The sequence below is a fragment of the Nomascus leucogenys genome, chromosome 13 (assembly GCF_006542625.1).
Source record: "Nomascus leucogenys isolate Asia chromosome 13, Asia_NLE_v1, whole genome shotgun sequence".
In the NCBI taxonomy this organism is placed as follows: Eukaryota; Metazoa; Chordata; class Mammalia; order Primates; family Hylobatidae; genus Nomascus; species Nomascus leucogenys.
Genome location: NC_044393.1, coordinates 53,317,931 through 53,338,192, shown reverse-complemented (window position 1 = coordinate 53,338,192; position 20,262 = coordinate 53,317,931). Strand labels below are relative to the sequence as shown.

At 39.4% G+C, this 20,262-nt stretch overlaps 1 protein-coding gene across 1 annotated transcript in view; it reads right to left on the bottom strand.

Moving 5' to 3' along the window:
- The window catches only part of LHFPL3 (LHFPL tetraspan subfamily member 3), a 596,736-nt gene extending 592,235 nt beyond the window's left edge, over positions 1-4,501 (bottom strand). Inside the window, exon 1 of the mRNA XM_003268160.4 lies at positions 3,854-4,501. Within this exon, the coding sequence (XP_003268208.1) occupies positions 3,854-4,292 (439 nt within the window). The 5' untranslated portion in view covers positions 4,293-4,501. The remainder of the gene's footprint in view (positions 1-3,853) is intronic.
- Positions 4,502-20,262: the final 15,761 nt, after the last annotated feature.

Here is a 20,262-nt window from a genome sequence, read left to right as displayed (position 1 = left end):
CAGAAGATAAGGTTCCCAGGGAAGAAAATTCCCATCCTGACTTTTTAAAAATCTGGACTTTATTACCCTGCTTGACCAATTACAAATCTACTCCTTTCCTTTTAGTGTCAGAGAAATCACACAGAAAGAAGAAAAGCCTCTTTTTTTTCCTTCTGAAGAAACTGCCTTTCTACAGATTTAGGAAAGTTTTATATCTATTATCTTTATTGTATGTATTATTTTTATGTCTCCAGTTTTTATATAAGACATGGTCTGTACATACAGGATTACATCCAAACATAGTATGACATATTAGCTCCTAATTCTGAGCTTCCTAGTTTCAGGCTACTGTGTTTGATAAAGACTTAGAGTGAGGAGGGAGAGGGTAAGGTGTTCATAACTGCATGATAATTAAATGTGCTTCACACACCTAGATGAATGAGCAACATCATTTTCAGGTCCAATAAATAAATTAATTTTTCTGCTTCATCGTTCAGAATCATAAAAATAATAATTTTTTATATTGCAATATCATAAGAAGTCACCTGTTTCATCATCTTAATGTATCACTTGAAATAGGATTTTGGCTGGGTGCAGTGGCTCATGCCTGTAATCCCAGCACTTTGGGAGGCCATGGCAGGCAGATTGCTTGAGGTCAGGAGTTCCAGACCAGCCTGGCCAACATGGTGAAACCTTGTCTCTATTAAAAATGCAAGAAATTAGCCTGGTGTGGTGGCACATGCCTGTAGCCCTAGCTACTCAAGAGGCTGAAACAAGCGAATCGCTTGAACTCAGGAGGCAGAGGTTTCAGTGAGCTGAGATTGCACCACTGCACTACAGCCTGGGTGACAGAGCAAGACTCCATCTCAAAAAGAAAAAAAAAAAAAAAAAGGATTTTATATTCTACCTGACTACATATAGGATGTTAATATATTAAAAATGCTTAGATAACTAAATACACAAGTGAATAGTTTGATTTCCAATGAGGGATAAACAGTCTCTAATAAGCAAATAGTACATTAAGGTCTCATCTTTCATATTTAGCAAATTACACTTGAGATTAGCCTAGGTACAGGTAAACAATAGGTAAGAGAAGGCTACTTAACATTAAAGAGGAATAGTCTGAAGGCTAAACTTTCTTCTTTTTCTTTTTTTTGAGATGGGGTCTCACTCTGTTTCCCAGGCTAGAGTGCAGTGGTGCGATCTCGGCTCACTGCAGCTTCCGCCTCCCAAGCTCAAGAAATTCTCCTGCCTCAGCCTCCCAAGTAGCTGGGATTACAGGCATCCACCACCACGCCTGGCTAATTTTTGTATTTTTAGTAGAGATGGAGTTTCATCATGTTGGCCAGGCTGGTTTTGAACTCCTGACCTCAAATGATCCACCCACCTCAGCCTCCCAAAGTGCTGAGATTACAGGCATGAGCCACTGCACCTGGCCTAGACTAAACTTTCAAAGTAACTTACAATAGGTTATATTAAATTTTTTGTTAGCATAATGAGACTTAATTTTTTTAGAAAAACCCTGAAAACCATGTTAAATGTAACATTCTTTAGAAATATCTTCTATATGTTATTCCTTAAAAATCTGTGAATGAGTGACAGATTTTTATTTGACCTGTCATCAGAATCCATTTTTCTTTTATTAATATACTTCACTAATGAACAGAATCATGTCCTACAGTTTGCCTAGAAATAAAATACCAAATAATTGCAAATAAAGGTTTTAAAAAGTATGTCACTTAAGGATCTGGACTTCTCCAAAATGAAGTAAATGTCCTTACATCTTTAGTACAAAAACTATCACCACATTTTACATGACATGGAAAACAGGATAAACATTGATGTCAAATGCCTGAGAACAACATTATATTTCACTGCTCCAGGACAGACAATTTTTGTGTGCTCTATTCCAGAAAGAGAAAAGGAAACAAAACAAAACAAAACCTTGTAATGGTTGCAGTTTGTATTAACTTCAAAGCTGGTATTTCTTTCTCAAAAATCATTTTCTTTCTGTTCTTTAAAAAAGCGGGGGGTTAGAGTATGAAACCTCATAAAAATCAAACATTGAAGAATATGTCGTTGAGAAAGCACCTGCAAAGTATTTTCAGACCTTTGAAAAACGATGTAATTTGAATCACCTGTCTAAATAGGTCATTTAACTTAGAAAAATTAAAATTAGCTGTGCAGGGTCAATTCTTTTTCCACAGCATCTGCATCTTGTGTGTCCTCTTCAAAGTCAAACCAGAGCTAAGTGTCAAGAACAGCCATAATACATAGATTTATTCCAAATCTTACAGTTATTCTGCTTGAAATGGCCATAAAAGTTAACATTATATACAAAAACATAGAATGAGGAGTTGCTAGAAAAAGTTGGGGATGGGGGTGCAGAAGGAGACGCAAAACTCACCTTTCAGGAGATAATGGTATGTGTAAAAGAGGGAGTCTCTACTGGTTCTCATATCTTGCTTTTTACATACGCACTTTTACAATATATGGCAAATCAAAATCAGGCGAGCCAAAACACAACATAAATACTTTCACACAAGTGTAGTCTCCCATAAGCTTCTCTTTCGTTACCAAACTAGCAATATAGGACTATGAACCTTAACGCTATTGTCCAGCACCTTTAAGTACCTACTCATCCTACAACACTCTGGTAAACTCGGGGATTGAATCCCTCTCCCCAGAAAACCTTCCCCGGAATAGAATAAACGACAAAATCTTGAAACATCTTAAAAATGAGAACAGTAAAATAAAACGCAAATGAAAAGTTTAGCTGCCTAAGATATTCAGTGTCCTTCTACAACCAGACTATCCATAAAATCAAAAGGACCTCAACAATGTTGGAACAGAAATGTGTCAGGACCACTGGACCCTTGGCTTTAGAAGGGAGGGCATCCAAGCTGGCTGGCAGAGAGGCAATCAGCATCAGGGAAAGTACAGTAAGGAGTCAGTTTTGTTTCAGGACTCTTCAAAGCCACCAGGAAATGTACCCCATCCTTTCTGGGTTAAAAGTAACTTTGATGCACAGAAAAAAAGTACTTTCATATCCTCCAGCTAGCAACAATTTATCACCCACAGGCAAAGAGGGATCGGAGATGCTAATGAAACATCTCCTCTCTACCTACTTCCCAAAAATGAGATCTTGAGGAATCTTGATTTACTAAAGACTTCTCTCTGTTTAAAGACGAAATGGAAGGACCTTTGCACGGACAAGGAGGCAAACTGAAGACTCGACATTGAGGAATTGCGAAAGAATGTTCTAAGCTACATTCTTCTTACAAGGGGAAACCCAAAGCAGAATTAAGATCTCTTCACCTCCAGATGGAGGAGAAAACATATATAACTGCCCGGGACGGAAAGAAACAGTATCACCCCAGCCACCGCCCCCCGCCCCCTTTCCCAGGATCAATGACAGAAATAGTCCCAGCAGCTAGGGGCAGGGCACGCTGGCTGCTCTTTCCACTACGACCTCTCCAAATCCGCTTTTCACTTCGCCCTGTCAGTCCCTCCTTAGTCCCTCAGCACGGACACCTGGCCCCATCTCTCTAAGCGGCCACTTCTCCGCCCACCATCCTTAGTTCTGAGCGGACTCGGCCCCACAACCGCCCTGCCTCCGGCGCGTCCCTCTGGGTGGCGTCCCCCACAATTGGGAGGCTCACGAAAGCCCCGGGATGAGGCGCCAGCGCCGGGGCTGGGGAACCCCGGGGGTTCCGGCCTCGCTGGGCTCCCGCCCCCCACACCTCGACGCCTGAGCGGATTAGGCGGCTGGGCTCGCAGCGGCGCGCACAGCCCCCGTCCCTCCCACTCTGGCCCCTCCCTGGCTCGGGCGCCCCGGGGTCCTCCGCTTCCGCGGAGGTGAGCGCGCACTCACCGGAGGTGAGCTGCATCCAGGCACATATCTTGTACACAGTGGCCGTGTTGCAGAAGAAGAAGAGGGTAAAGCAAACGATGCAGGCAATGATGAGCATCATGGAGAGGCCGATAAAGAAGGAGGCGGCTTTGAAGGCGCCCGAGGGCAGCGTGGAGAAGTCCGTGAAGCTGCCCCTGCAGGTCAGCTCCCGGGAGAAGCCGTTGCCGATGCAGTAGTGGAAGAGCCCGAAATAGCCGGCTTGCGGGGTGTCCACGCCGTCGCCTATCCAGTAGGGCTGGATGAAGCACACCACGTTGACGATGGCAAAGCAGATGGTGAAGATGGCCCACAGCACGCCGATGGCCCGCGAGTTCCGCACATAGTTGGTGTGGTACAGCTTGGCAGCCTCCTGAGCCGGGAGCATAGCGGCGGCGGCGGCAGCGGCGGCGGCTCCGGGCATTCTCCCCCTCCTCTTCCTCCTCCTCCTCCTCCTGGTCCTCCGCCTCCCCCCGCCTCTCTGCGCGCAGGAGACACACTCACGGAGCCTCGCGCGCTGCAACTCCCCTGCCTTCGCCTCAGCCCAGCAGCACCAGTTTCAGAGTCTGCATCCTCGCTCCCGGAAGGAGGGCGGGGGAGCGCGGAGCACCCCTCCAGCTCGCCTAGCACAGCCTCCCGGCTCCCCTCCCTCTCTCCCTCCTGGCCCGGGCTCCGGCCCTCCTCACCACCCTCCACCCCTCTTCCCACCGCCGCCGCTGCAGCTGCTGCAGCTTAAGGCGGCAAATCCCTCGTGGAGCACCGCGGCGCGCAAGCCCAGGGCGCCCCCCCTCCGCTTCCCGCCTCCCTCCCCGCTGCCCGGCCCGCGCTGCCAGTGCCCAGGGGCGCAGAGGACAGTGGCGACCCCGGAACGCCCATCAAGGGGTGGACACGAGCCAGAGAAGTGGCCCTGGATTAGGAGGGCGAGGGTAGTCTAAGAAGGTGGCAGGAGCACCCACAGGGATCCTAGAAGCAACCCCAGGATCCTGGTGGGTGTGAGAGGCCGGGCTCGAGAGGCTGATTCAGGGAGCATTTCATCACCGCACAGCAACGTGCTTCGACCTCTGCATCTTTGCAGAGGCACGAGGGGCAGCGCGGCAGTTGCAGGCAAGAGACACCAAGGCAGAGGAGGCATACAGCCCCCAAGAGTCTTTCTTGTTACCACAGAACTGCCCCTGGCTAACTCCTTGGTTGCCTTCAGGTCGACAGGTGGAGACAGAAGTTGCGCAGGAGCCTGGCAGACAATAATGTAAAAGACAAACCTCAAGGGTGGTCTCACATCAAGCACAGCTGAGCTTGCGTCCTCTTTGCGTTTTTTCCCTCAAGCAGCCAGCTGAACTGTAGCTGATGGATGCCCCATACTTTCCTTTAGGTCGTTTCCCCGATAATTCCTTCTATAGATTGGGCCTGTGTGTGCTTGGAAGGGACTGTGTCACAGAATTTTATAGTTTGTTTGAAAACAGGGTAGTTCGGCCAGTGTTAACACTTACTATACAAATATTGACAGCTACTCTGTGCCCAGGCACTGAGCTGGGTGGTAAGGGTACAAAAAGACACAGCAGATGGTTAATTGTCCAGGAACTTCCACCTCCCCCTACAACCCAAAGCTAACCAGAGAGCTGTTTTCAGGCTAATTTATCCCGAAATTACCACTATAGAATTCCTTACATTTTCATATGGCATTGCTGTTGTACACCTGCCCTTCGTGCTGTTTCCTTAGCTTATGTTTTCCGTTTTAACAATCTTTCTATTGCTCTTTTAACAGTTTCTACTTTTCAAACTGCATTTCCCTATTTCCGTTGGGTTTTTTGTTTCTTTCTGATTCTGACATAAACAAACATGTAACTGCCTCCCACCCCCAGCCATGAAACCAGAATGTTTAATTGTAGGAGTGGATTTTGGTAACAAATCATTTTGAACCATATGATCACAGAATTTTCTGAGCATTTCTATCAGAGAGAATTCTGATAGAATTGGACCCTAAGTCTATACCTAATTGGCTATATCAATGGCTATTCTGTGGTAGAAGGGTCATACCCTAAGTGATGAAAATTATGCTTTTCATTTGATAGTCAAGATTTGAGATTCTATGAAGAGGGAGGGGAAGAAAGTGGAATAGGGGCGTGAGACACATAAGATAATGAAGGGGCTGCTGCTGAAACTGGGAAAGGATCTAAAAGCATGAGTTTCAGAATCTTCCATTCAGCTTTTTCTATAGGCATGTAATTAATATATTACACTTCAAGGTCCATCAGACAGAGCTTTGAAAATCAAGAGAACAGAATTAAACAGCATGAGACATGTAAGTTTAAGTGAGTAAGAATTTCTAGCAAGTGTGGTTGTAGACTCTCAGAAGGTCTTCAAAATAAGTATCAGAGGGATTTGGAGGAGGTGACAAAGATGACCTAAATATGGGCTAGCCCAATATAACACTTGCAAGTCTCTAAAAATACAGTTCATGATGCTGCATCTTGAGTGCATTGGTGGCAGTGGAGGGTCAGAATTTCTGTTAGGTTTCATTTGTTTTAACTCTCCTGAAGTTGCTGGTAAATCAGAAGAATTTTAACAGGGAAAGAGAAAAAGGAAAGGAGAATAATCAGATTTATGGGGCCATTTGGCAGGCCATGTGTCCCAAGGGCAGAGATAGCTTTACAGCAAGAACTGACAGTAATTTCTAGTAACTCTCTTAAGCCCTCAAATCCCCCAAACCTGGTTGTATGAAGTAGTCTCTCTTTAAAATAAATGCCTGAAAGAAATCTTACTGTTTCCATGGGGTGGTTGAGATGGGAGCTGGCTGAGAAGGGAAGGCTGAGAATCAAAAAGCCTGGTTTATACCTCAATGCTTGAATGCCTTTATGGGACAAAGAAAAGACTGGTGGGTGACTCAGATTCAAATGTGATTCAAAGAGCTTTTCTATTTGAGTCATGCCCAAGGAGTGCCTTATTCTTATTCCAGGTTTGGAATCGCCTCTGGGTTCATGTTCAGAATCACCATGCCAAGGGGCACGCTCAGAGTGTCCACTCTTGTCAACAGCAACTAGGATCAGACCAGTGTTGGTGTATTGCTGATCTAAAGTGCTCCCATTCCCTCTGAGAATTTGAGTTGTTGCCTCTTGAAGTTAGGGTCAGTCAGGGATGAACTGGAGTCTGCCAGTTGCCCTTCTCCCTACCTTCACCCTTCCCTATATTACAGCAGATTTTCAGGATGAAGCAGGATCTTTAAAGACTCTAGCAACTAGGGATGAGCTAAAATACCTGTGAACTCCTGGCTTGCTATCAACGAATGCAAGATGTTCTTCTACCCTTTCCCAAACCCCTTTGTCACCCACCCCCCAACTTTGTCCTTAGTAACCAGGAATCCCAGAGGTAAGACAATTTCTACTCTTAATCTAAAACTTTTGGCTTGCACCCTGTACACTTTAGGAGTTGTGACAGCTAAGCATCTGGGCAACTTATTGCACCTCATTAAATCTGATGTGACCAGGAAAGCTGCTTTGGGGAGGAGGAAATAATAAAACTGGCCTGATTCATGTTAAGAAGTTGCTATTGATAGAAAAGTATTTTGAAACTATAACATGATTCATATGTGCTAAATAACTAGTAGAAGCCAGTGTCATCGACAGCATCGAATTAGAAACACTGAACACACAAATCTCAAACTTCACTGTTAAGATGTTTTTCTGTGACTGCTGCAAAGGGTCAGTGGTGAGACCCACACCCTCACTTTTTGCAAACTGTGTCTCAATGAATGTTAGGACTATACAAGAGAAAGCAACAAAAGAAGAATGGGGGCCTTGTAACACTGCAAAAGATCCTGGGTAAGGTAAAGAGCTAAATATTTTGGTCCCAAACTAATCTGAGACAGTATGGGAGAGTGTGAAAGCCTTAGAAGACAAGAGCCTTGGGATCCAGACCTAGCACCATCTTTGTCTAACTACGAAAACCCAAGGATCTAAGGGATCCATTTTCTCATCTCTAAAATTATGGTGAAGGAGAAAGGACATTAGATGTATCCTGAGCTGCCTTTCTGCAGTAGTTCTATTCTATGAATACTCTTCCAAGATAACTTTGAAAAAAAATATAAAAAGAGGTACAATCTAGCACTTGGGGAAAACATTAGTTGAGACCTAAGGAATATATATATCAGACTGTGGTGAAAGAGACATTTTCTTTAAAATTGAAAACCCCTTCTGAAATCCCGTCGGTATAATTTTTCAAGCAATGGCTGCTTAGAGTTTTCAGATGAGTCATTACTATGACCTTGGATAATGGAGAAAGAGATGATTTCTAGAATCTGTTACTTAATCGATTTTTAGGGCTATTGCCAAGGTCAGTATCACATTCCACTCCAGAATATAAAGATTTTAATAATGAAGCTCTTTTCACTCATCAAGGCTTTCCTCTGCTCTCCTTTAGTTTTCTTTTAGGGATTTTCAGAAACCAGGAACCACCTCTTAGATAATAAATCACTAAGTTAGCAGTGGCAATCAGATAGATTATTTCAACTCTCCCTGCAAATCAAGACCAAATTCATCACAGGACTCTGAATTCATTGCACCTTGGTCTGTGTAGAACTCCGAATGGGGAGGAAAATGGGAAATAGAAATGCCAGGCTTTCTCCTTCTTTCCTTTGCTCCTCTATTTGGAATTGGATTATGTGTAAATTGGCCCTTTCTTTTTTTTTTTTAATTTTTTCCAGAACTCAGTTAAAAGCATAAGTTGTTTTCTCATAAGGCTGACAATCTGAAAGAACATACTAAAAGAACTATGTTGCTATTAATCTGTTTAAGCCGTTGATAATTTTAGAACAATTCTGTCTAAAGATACGTAGTGACCTCTATTGAATAAAATACTATAGAAATATGACCATCACCTGAAGTGTGGTTTTTTTAAAGTCTGTCATAGTGATATTACGTTAAAATTTAAAGTTCAGTATGCAGGTCCTATTCTCTTTGAATCTAACACTAGTTGGTCTTCTTGATCTTTAAAAAAGAAAATTCTATCTGCTGTACCTTCTGAACATGCTTCATGAAGTTTCCCACTCAAGGTGCAGCTTGATTGAAAATAAACACCTACAATTTGAAACATCTACCCTTGTACCTTCAATTTGGGGCCTGTATTTGAACCCACTACTTGGATTCTCTGCTAAAGGCATCTGTATCCACACAGCTTGTTTCTCCTACTTGGCAATCATTTGCATCTCTCAAACCTCAAGTTCAGCCTTTTTGAGAAGATCCCCAAGCCATATATTCTATGTTTTAAGTCTTATAATTCCAAACACATATCTAAAGGTGCTTTCTTTTACTGCCATGGTAACATAAAAATATTAATCTTGAAAATTCAGTACTTTTGTTATAGAGGCACATTTTTATATCTGTATTAGTCAGCTCTTACTGCAGAAGCACTCCAAACTTTCAGTGGCTTATAACCACAATCATTTGCTTCCTACCCACAGCACATGATGAGTTGTTTGTTGGCTGTGGTCCTGCTCTAGGTGGTGGACCTGACTGCAGATCTGTCTTCTCATTGTGGGGTCCAAGTTGAATGCCTCTATTGAGAACATATTGTTTTATGATGAGGACAGAACTACAAGAGGCTCAGGCAAATTATAAAACTATATAAAACTTCTGCTCAAATATGGCATGCTCAAAACTTCTGCTCAGATATGGTTATATTATATTCCACTGGCCAAAGCATATTCCACTGGCTAAAGCAGATCATATGAAAGTCAATATAATGGGGATATATTATCCTCTTAAAGAAAACAGCCCAGTGAAAAACTCAAGAACTTTAATAAAAGTTGTTACATTCACCCTCCGTGCTGATAAAACTTTAACACCAACTTACTTTTCCAAATGTTTCCTGGCAAGACTACATGTGATTTTTGTGTGAAGGCTATAGGCTTTCAAATCAAATAATCATTTCAAAATGAATAGCCATTTCATCCCACTCACTATTTTACTGAAGAATATGTTTCTTTTTGTCTTTTTATTTAAAAAATTGCAAACTGAAAAAGGCCAATGAAAAGCTAAATTTATATTAAATTTCTTCACTTTACAATATTCAAACATGAGATATCATTCTGCCTGTTAAAGTGTATATTGTAAAAAATGGTATTTAGTTTCAAAGGGGAGAAAAAAAGTTACCTTATGAATTTTCAGGACTATTTATAGTGTTTTCCAAACTTGAATATGAATCTTTTTTTTTTTTTTTGGAGACAGAGTCTCACTCTGTCACCAGGCTGGATTGCACACAATCTTGTCTCACTGCTCACTGCAACCTCTGCCTCCCTGGTTCAAGTGATTCTCCTGCCTCAGCTTCCCAAGTAGTTGGGACTACAGATGCGTGCCACCACACCCAGCTAATTTTTGTATTTTTAGTAGAGACAGGGTTTCACCATGTTGGCCAGGATGGTCTCAATCTCTTGATCTCGTGATCCACCCTCCTCGGCCTCCCAAAGTCCTGGGATTACAGGCGTGAGCCACTGCGCCCACCCTGAATCTTTTTAAAGAAAAAAAAACACCTTAGTGGACTTACTATAATGACTTGCTAAGTTATTATTTTAATGTTCTTAAATGGACAGAATAAATACTAAAAGCATAACATTTAATTTAATCAGTTTTCAGTCATGGCAGCATGAAGAAATTAGTGTATCTTCTTCTCCAGAACAAGTAAAACTGAATAAAATTGTCAAAATATTAATTTCAGGGCTCTGAAGACTGACTATAGGCAAACAATAAATTGAGAGGTGTTTATTCATGAAGAACTGCTGGAGTTTGGGTAAGAAAAGTGAGAGTTTGTGACCTTTTGTGTGGAGTGCCACCCTTCTTATCCACCCCCAGCTCAATCAGCACATTAGTTTTAGCGTGACAGGGCCAGCAGTGAAAACTAGCAGCTTCTTCCAGAAAGGGAAGACTTGATTTCAAGGGCTAGAAGAATATGATACATGCCAAAAAATACAATCACTGAAAGTAGCAAGCTCAACAGGAAATCAGTATGGAAAACCTGCAGTTCTGCTAGCTTGAGGTCACAGCTGGAGCAAGCAGGACTAGTCCAGAATTTAATGAAGATACCCAGGAAATGAGAGAACTGTAGAAAAGCTAAATAAACTCTCCACACAACTCTAGCCAACCCTGGAATGACATGCATTTTCAGGGGAGACAAAAGACTGTTTCTTGGCAAAAAGTAGAGGCTGAAAAATAGTTGAGAAATGGCTGAATCCATTGTCAGAGGATGGAATTCTTACAGGTTTAATGTATTTGTGTATGATCTCTGCCCAAATCATTGCCTGACCACTAAGATCTGCAGACTCAGGGAAAACCTTTAGAAAACCAGGATAAAAAATAAAAATAAGAAGAATAACTTTTAAAAACTTGTGCACAGACATCGGCATCCACACACCATAGGAAGACAGATTCTACAGATTAAGTTCAGGAAAGATATTCTAAAAAAATCCCTCAGGAGAGAAAATCAGAATCTAGAGTTGCGATCATTTACTATCCAAAATATTGAGTTTTGTATTAAAAATTATGAGACATGCAAAGAAACAGGAAAATGTCACCCTTAGGAGAAAAATTTTTTAGTAGAAACTGACTCCCAGGTGTTTGATTTTAGCAGACAAAAACTTCAAAGCAATTTAAAATATATTTTTAAAAATCAAAAGAAACCATATTTAAAGACTTAAAGGGAAGTATAATGACTACTACTCAACAAATAGGAAATCTCAATAGAGAAAAAGATACTACAAAAAAGAACCAAATGGAAATTCCAGAGTTGAAAAGTATAACAACTGAAATAAAAAATTTATCTGATGGAGTTAACACAGATTTTATATGGTAAAAGAAGGCATCAGGGAACTTGAAGATAAATGAACAGAAAGTATCCAATCTGAAGAACAGAGAGGACAAACATTAACGAAAGATTAATAGAGCCTCAGAGACCTGTGGGACAATATCAAGTGTACCAATGAATGTGTAATGAGAGTCCCATAAAGTTTATCTGAAGCAACAAGGCTGAGCACTTCTCACGTTTGATGAAAAACATTAATCTACAGACCCAAAAAAGTAAAAAAAATGCCAAGTAGGATAAACATAAAAAGATACATACCTAGACATATACTTAAACTCCTGAAACCAAAGACAACAAGAAAATCTTGAAAGCAGCAAGAGAAAAGTAATTAATGGGAAAACAGTAATGACAATACAATTAATGGCTAACTCCTCATTAGAAACAACAGAGCTCAGAAGGCATTGTAATGACATATTCAAAGTGCTGAAAGAAAAACTATAAACCAAAAATTCTACACTCAAGAAAATTATCCTTCAAAGTCGAAGGATAATTCAGTATCCTGGTCATACTACAGTACTATAGTTTGGCAAAGTGTTGCCAGTTGGGGAAAATTAGGTAAAGAAAACATAGGAATTTCTCTGTATTATTTCTGATAATTGCATATGAATCTATAATTATCTCAAAATAGAAAGTCTAATTTTTAAAATTATTTGTAAAAATAAATGTATACATATTCCAAACTTCAAAAAAACTGAATGGAATAAACGCTATCAATCAAAATACAAAGATTGTCAGATTGGCTAAAATACAATCCAAATATCTATCAATGTCTTCTGGTAATGGATAAACAAAATGTGCTTAATCTATACAACAGAATTAATCAGCCATAAAAATGAAAAACTACCAATACATGCTATAAGATGAATGATTCTTCAAAAGCATTAGGCTAAGTGAAAGATTCCAGACACAAAAGATTCCATTAATATGAAATTTCTAGGAAAGGAAAATCTCTATAGACAGTAGATCAATAATTGCCTGGAGCTGGAGTTGGGATAGGGATTGACTTCAGATGGGCACAAGGAGGACTTTTTGAGGAAATCGAAATGTTGTAAAACTGGGTTATGGTGATGGTTGTACAACTTAGACATCTACTAAGAAATCATCAAACTGCACACTTACAATGGTTGAACTTTATAACATGTTAATTATACCTCAATAAAACTGTTTGCAAAATTAAATTTAAATTAATCTTTATACCTCCTTTTTTAGGTTTGAAAAGAAAAGTTTTATTAGAAAGTATGCTGCAGAATAGTACAGTGGGTGCTTCAGCAAGAAAGGACTGCATATGCCATGGTGGATTTTCCTTAGGGCTATTAATGGACCCTAAAGTGAGAGTTTAAGGGTAATTTGGACCATATTAGCCATGTAAGTCATGATAAATGATTGCATTTGTGGACAGTTTATACCTTTTATAAAAACAACTCAAGAAATTATCAGCCTAAAAGAAATCCACAGATTAAATATGTCAAACAACCAAACTAATAAAATTCAAATGAACATTTCCAGAATATAACTGAGAAATTTAAAGATATTACCTAACAAATTTTTTTGGCATATTATATACTCACTTATACTAATCGTGCAAGTTAATATGCAGAAAGACAAGATCAACTCAATAAAACCTCTCTCAGTATAAATTTGGCTATGGTTGATCTAGTCAGGTTTTTTTAGAGACTGCAATGCCTAGCCTACAGTGTGTTCCTTGGCAACTCAATTCTCTCACCACCTTTCTTCCTTCAAACTACTACAAAACTTTTCTTTGCACAGTTGGACTATAATGTGCTTTGGCTTTTACTAGAATGTAAGCTCCACAGAAACAGGAACTTTTTCTGGCTCAGTGCTGTATCCCCAAAGCATGGAACAGTGCATGGCATATTGTACATATTGAAAGAATAAATGAATAAAATATATATAAAGTCCACTTTATTATGTGTTAGTATTTTACGATATTACTTTGATGTACTGTGTATCATTTTCAAATGGTGGTATCATAGTTACTAAATGAGAAATTAACATCTTATTCCATGAAAATGATTTTAGTTGCAAATTATCACTGCAAAAGAGAAAAGATTTTTTGTTTGCTTGCTTTGTCTTTGAAATTAGTAATAATTACACAGTAGTAGTTGTAGAATAAGTGTTATTTTGTTGTTAGAATGTCTAGTGGAGCTGGACATGCTTACCAGTATATTAAGAACTAAACTCCTGGGTGGATCACTCTGTATCAATGCAGTCATAAATATGAGCCCTCTACTCTAAAAGTGTTTGCCAGTACTGTTTTCCAAGCCATTTCCCCACCAGACAGTAAGTGAATCTTATTACTTGAAATATGCTTATATTAATTTTTAAATTAACATTTGATTAAAAACTAAAATTTAAAACTCTCCTACAGAACTCACAAATGCTGAAGAACATGTTTAGATCTGTTTAAGAAGCACTGACCTAACTCATTATGCATTTCACCTGGTAATGTTTCTCAGTTTTATGAGTAATTATTTTTCATTAGTATCCTCAATAAAAGTATGAAATAGTGCTTCAACTAATTATTCTATTCTGGGGGGTATTCTGTTTTTTAACTTTTTCATTGAAAACATCTGTCTTTAAATATTTCTCAGGCACATTTCATTTCTGATGTATCTTATGGTGGAAAATTCTGAAATCTCATCTGAGTACTTATTTAAATACTGAAGCAGATTGTTATGTGTGGAGGGGCCGCACAGTGGGGAGGGTGAGGAGGAAATCAAGGCTGCTCACTAGCAATCTTCTGGCCCACCCTCAGGCAGAGGCGATGGCAGCCTTTTAGGAAGGAAGACTAATTGCACTTCTAAATTTCCTCCACAGGGTGTCGGCTCTGAATTTGGGGATCTTGCACCCACAGAATTCTGATTAATCAACAATATGGAGTAATATTACATTGTCATTTGCTAATTTTTCAGAGAATTCTGCAAAGATTTCATTTCTAAAACTTAACTTTAAAAATCTGGTATTTGAGAGAAATTTGAAAAGACAGTCTAACTATTCAGATCTTCAAGGTTTAGTGAATTAATTCCCTTTATTCATTAATATAAATAAATACTAACTAGTGCTTACTGTTAGTAGGCTGCATACTGGGCTAGCTGCTGGGGTTACAGGACACAGCCTCTGTCTGAAGGAGTTCACACAATCAAGTTAAAGAGATATGCAAAATAAGCATTGCAATGCAGTGTAGTACATTCTTACATCTGATAGAGATGGCCTCTGAGGACACAGAGAGATAGCATATAACTACCCTGGGATTCGCAAAAGCTCCCTTGATGAGGAACAGACTGGTGAGGGCACGGATGGTGGTGAGAATGAGCAGAAAGGATGTTGCAAGAAGCAGAAACAATACCAGCAAAGGCACTAAGGCAAGACAGAATTAGAGAACTTAGAATTAAAGAGGAGAGGTATGTGTGTCCTCTTATTCATTAGTCTTGTCCATCCATCAATCCATCCGTCCGTCCGTCCATCCATCCATCCAACACTCATATTAATTCTGCTAAATTCCAGATGTTGATTTAAATGATAGGGACCCAAAGGTTATTAAGATTTTACTCCTATTACTTTAGAGGAAGCAGAGTCCAGTGAATCAGGAGAGACCTAAATAAATATAGAACCTCCTGTGTTTTTTTTTAATTATTGTGTTAAAAAACAAATAATATAACATAAAATTTACCATCTTAACCATTTTCAAGTTTACAGTGAAGTAGTGTTAAATATATTCACATTGTTGTGAAGCATATCTCTAGAACTCTTTCATCTTGCAAAATTGAAACTCTATACCTATTAAACACTAGTCTCAGCTTCCCTCTCCTCTAAGCCCTTAGCAACCATCATTCTACTTTCTGCTTCTATGAGTTTGAACGCTTTAGATACTTCATATGAGTGGAGTCATATAGTATTTATCCTTTTGTGACTGGCTTATCTCACTTAGCATAATATCCTGGAGGTTCATACATATTGTAGCATGTGATGGGATTTCCTTCAAGTCTGCATAATATTCTACTCTACGTGTATATATCACATTTCTGTAACCATTCACTTGTCAGCAGACATTTAAGTTGCTTCCACCTATGGGCTAGTGTAAGGAATGCTGCAATGAGCATGGATATAAATATATCTCTTTGAGATCCTGCTGTGAAATTTTTTGGATATATACTCAGAAGTGGGATTGCTGGATCATATGCTAGTTCTATTTTTAATTTATTTTCGAGGAGACTCCATAATGTTTTCTTTATTTCTTCTTTTATTTTTGTTGTTGAGATGGGGTCTGGGGCCTCCCTATGTCACCCAGGGTGGTCTTGAATTCCTGGGCTCAAGTGGTCCTCCCGCCTCAGCCTCCCAAAATGCTGTGATTACAGGCATGAGTCACTGTTCCCGGCTTCATGTTTTCTATAATGGTTGCACCATTTTACATTCCCACCAACAATGTACGAGGGTTCCAATTTCTCCACAACCTTACTACCGCTTGTTATTTTCTATTCTTTTGATAGTGTCCATCCTAATGAGTATGAGGTAATATTTCATTGTGGCTTTGATTTGCATTTCTCTCATGATTACATATGTTGGGCATCTTAGCATATGCCTGTTGGCCAATTTTTTTTTTTTTGAGATGGAGTCTCACTCTGTCACCCACACTGGAGTGCAGTGGCACGATCTTGGCTCACTGCAACCTCTACCACCCAGGTCCAAGTGATTCTTATGCCTCAGCTTCATGAGTAGCTGGGACTGCAAGCACCCACCACCACACCCTGCTAATCCTTTACCCATTTTTTAATCAGGTTGTTTTTTGTTGCTGAGTTATAAAAATTCCTTATAGATTCTGGATATTAACCTCTTATCAGATATATAATCTGTAAATATTTTTGCTATTCCATAGGTTGCCTATTTACTCTGTGGATTGTTTCCTTTGGTGTGCAGAAGATTTTAAGTTTGATGTGGGCCCATTTGTCTATTTTTGCTTTTGTTGCATGTGCTTTTGGTGTCATGTTTAAAAAAATCATTTCCAAACATGATGGCACAAAGCTCTTTCTTTATATTTTTTCTAAGAGTTTCATAGTTTTAGGTCTTATGTTTAAGTCTTTTTTCCATTTTGAGCTATTTTTTGGTATATGGCATAAGATAATGGTCTGACTTCTATTTTTTTTTTTTTTTTTGCATTTGGATATACAGTTTTCCCAGCACCATTTGTTGAAGAGACTGTCCTTTCCCCATTGTGCAGTCTTGGGCACGTCTACCAGGCTTTCCAGCTTTCAACGCTTGTTGAAAATCATTTGACCTTGTAAGCAAGGCCGAATGATTCATTAATTTGGGCATCATTTATTTCTGGGTGTCTTTTTTCTGATCCATTAGTCTACATAGCTGTCTTCATGCCAGTACCACACCATCTTAATTACTGTTGATTTGTAATGTGTTTTGCAATCAGAAAGTGTGAGGCCTCCAGCTTTGTTCTCCTTTTTTCAAGTTTATTTTGGCTATTCGAGGTCCCTTGAGATTCCATACAAATTTTAGGATGATTTTCTCTATTTCTACAAAAAACGCCACTGGGATATTGATAGGAATTGCACTGACTCTATAGATGGCATTCTGCAGTAGGGAAATTTTAAGAATATTAGGTCTTCTAAGGCCGGGCACAGTGGCTCACACCTGTAATCCCAATACTTTGGAAGGCCAAGGTGGGCGGATCATTTGAGGCGAGGAGTTTGAGACCAGCCTGGCCAACATAGTGAAACCCTGTCTCTAGAAAAATACAAAAAATTAGCTGGACATGGTGGTGTACGCCTGTAATCCCAGCCACTGGGGGAGGTTGAGGAAGGAGAATCAATTGAGCCCAGGAGATGGAGGTCACAGTGAGGCAAGATCATGCCACTGCACTCCAGCCTGGGTGACAGAGTGAGACTCCATCTCAAAAAAAAAAAAAAAAAAAAAAATTAAATCTTCTAATTTATGAACACAAGATCTTTTCCCATTTATTTGTATCTTCTTTGTTTTTTTCTATCAATATTTTGTAGTTTTCAGTGTACAATGCTTTCACCACCTTGGTTAGGTTTATCTTTTTTGATGCGACATTAAATGGGATTGTTTTCTTAATTTTCTTTTCAGATTATTTGTTATTAGTGATTTTTAAAAAGCAACTGATTTTTGTGTATTGATTTTGTGTCCTGTAACTTTGTTGAAATATTTTATTAGTTTTAACAGGTTTTTGTGGAATCTTTAGAATTTTCTGCACATGAGATCATGTTTGCTGCAAACAAATAAGTTTACTTTTTTTCCCAATTTGGATGCCTTTAATTATTTTTCTTATCTAATTGCTCTGGCTAGGATTTCCAGTACTATGTCAAGTAGTAGTGGCAAGAGTGGGCATCCTTGTCTTGTTCCTAATCTTAGAGAAAGCTTTCAAATCTTTCACCACTAGATATGATGTTAGCTATGAGCTTTTCATACATGGCTTTTATTATTATGTTGAAGTAGGGTTTTTTTCTTCATAGTTTGTTGAATATTTTCATCATGAAAAGATGTTGAATCTTGTCAAATGCTTTTCTTCTGCATCAATTCAGTTGACCATGTGGTTTTGTTCTTCATTCTATTAATTGTGTGTGTTATAATGATTGATTTCCATATGTTTAACCATTCTTGCATTCCAGATATAAATCCCAGTTGGGCATGGAGTATAATGCTCTTGATGTGCTGTTAAATTTGTTTTGATAATATTTTGTTGAATATTTTTGCATTAATATTCATCAAAGATATTGGTCTGTAGTTTTCTTTTCTTGTTGTGTATTTGTCTTATTTTGGTATCAGGGTAATGTTGGCCTCATTAGCATGAGTTTGGAAGTGCTCCTTCTTCTTCAATTCTTTGGAAGAGTTTGGGGAAGATTGTAATTAATTCTTCTTTAAATATTTGGTAGAATTCTACACTGAAGCTGTCTGGTCCTGGGCTTTTCTTTGCTGGGAGGTGGCCAGGTAATTATGTTTCTAGAATTTCTTCCATTTCTTCTAGGTTACCCATTTTGTTGACATATAATTTGCTCCTGCCTTTTTATTGAATGTGTTTAATTCTCTCCATCTTTACCACCAAACTAGCCTAAGTTGTTAATCACCTCTTTTCTCAAATTACTATAGTAGCCATTTCATTGTTCTCCTTGCTTTCACCCTCTCTTATTTATTTTTCACACTGAGAACAGTATACGTTTTGAGTATAAATCTGAGTATGCCATTGCCCTTGCTTGAAATAATTCAATGGCTTCTAGCTGCTCTGAGACCAAAGGCAAAATGCTTAGTATGCCCCTGCCTGGTTTGAGCACCTCTACCATTTTCTCCAGCTTCAACTTACTCTACTCTCTATTCCCCACCCACTTCATCAGCTACAAAGCCCTTCTCTGTATTTTTGTTCTCATTACATGTCTTCCTTCTACAATAGGGCCTTTACCATACTGTTCTTTGTACATGGAATGCTCTTTTAGAAATTCACCTCTATCCATCCTTCAAATCTCAATTCAATTATTGTTTTTCCCTTAAAAATATGAGTGTATAAATTTTTTTGTTTGTTTGTTTTTGTCATTGTTTATTTTTTTGTTTTTTATTACACTTTAAGTTTTAGGGTTTGATGGCAAGCACTAGTGGTCAGAAAAAATAAAATGTAGTCTTTACAATCAAAAAAAATATTGTTTTTCTGGAAAGAAGCTTTTACTGACCTCTTAGACTTCCTCATACTCTCTCATGGATCTCTAATTTTTACCATTTATCATTCTTACAATAATACATCTATTTATGTGACTATTTGAATAATGCCTGTTTCCCCCCATATACACCAGTAAGTTTATATTTCTCCCCACTACTGAAAATTTAACTTCTAATTCAGTGCTCAATAAATATTCATTGAATGAATCAATAAATGAAAACATATGGTCTGGCAGATTGCATATTCCAAAAATGTCACAACAATATCTTCTATTCCACATGCTCTTTTTAACATGTGACTTTAATGCTCCTCCACTGAGAACTGAAGATTATGATCCCTCCTCTTAAGTCTAGGTAGGTTGGTGAATGCAATGATGCTGTGTTATTTCTGGGGCTAGGTCATACGAGGCAACAGCTTATGCCTGGTTCTTCTGAGACCCTTTTTCCTGGAACTCAATCACCATGTCATGGGGAAGGCCAAATCCAAATAGCCTGGGTCAGGCATAGTGGCTCACGCCTGTAATCCCAACACTTTGGGAGGCTGAGGCAGGCAAATTGTTTGAGCCCAGGAGTCTGAGACCAGCCTGGGTAACACTGTGAAACCCTATCTCTACAAAAAAAAAAAAAAAATTAGCCAGTGTGGTGGCCTGCATCTATAGTCCAAACTACTTGGGAGGCTGAGGTGGGAGGATCACCTGATCCCCAGGAGGCAGAGGATGAAGTGAGCCAAGATCACGCCACTGCACTCCAACCTGGGCGACAGAGCTAGATCCTGTCTCAAAAAGAAAAACAAACAAACAAACAAACAAACAAAATACCCAACAACAAATAGCCTGTAGAGAAGACCACGGAAT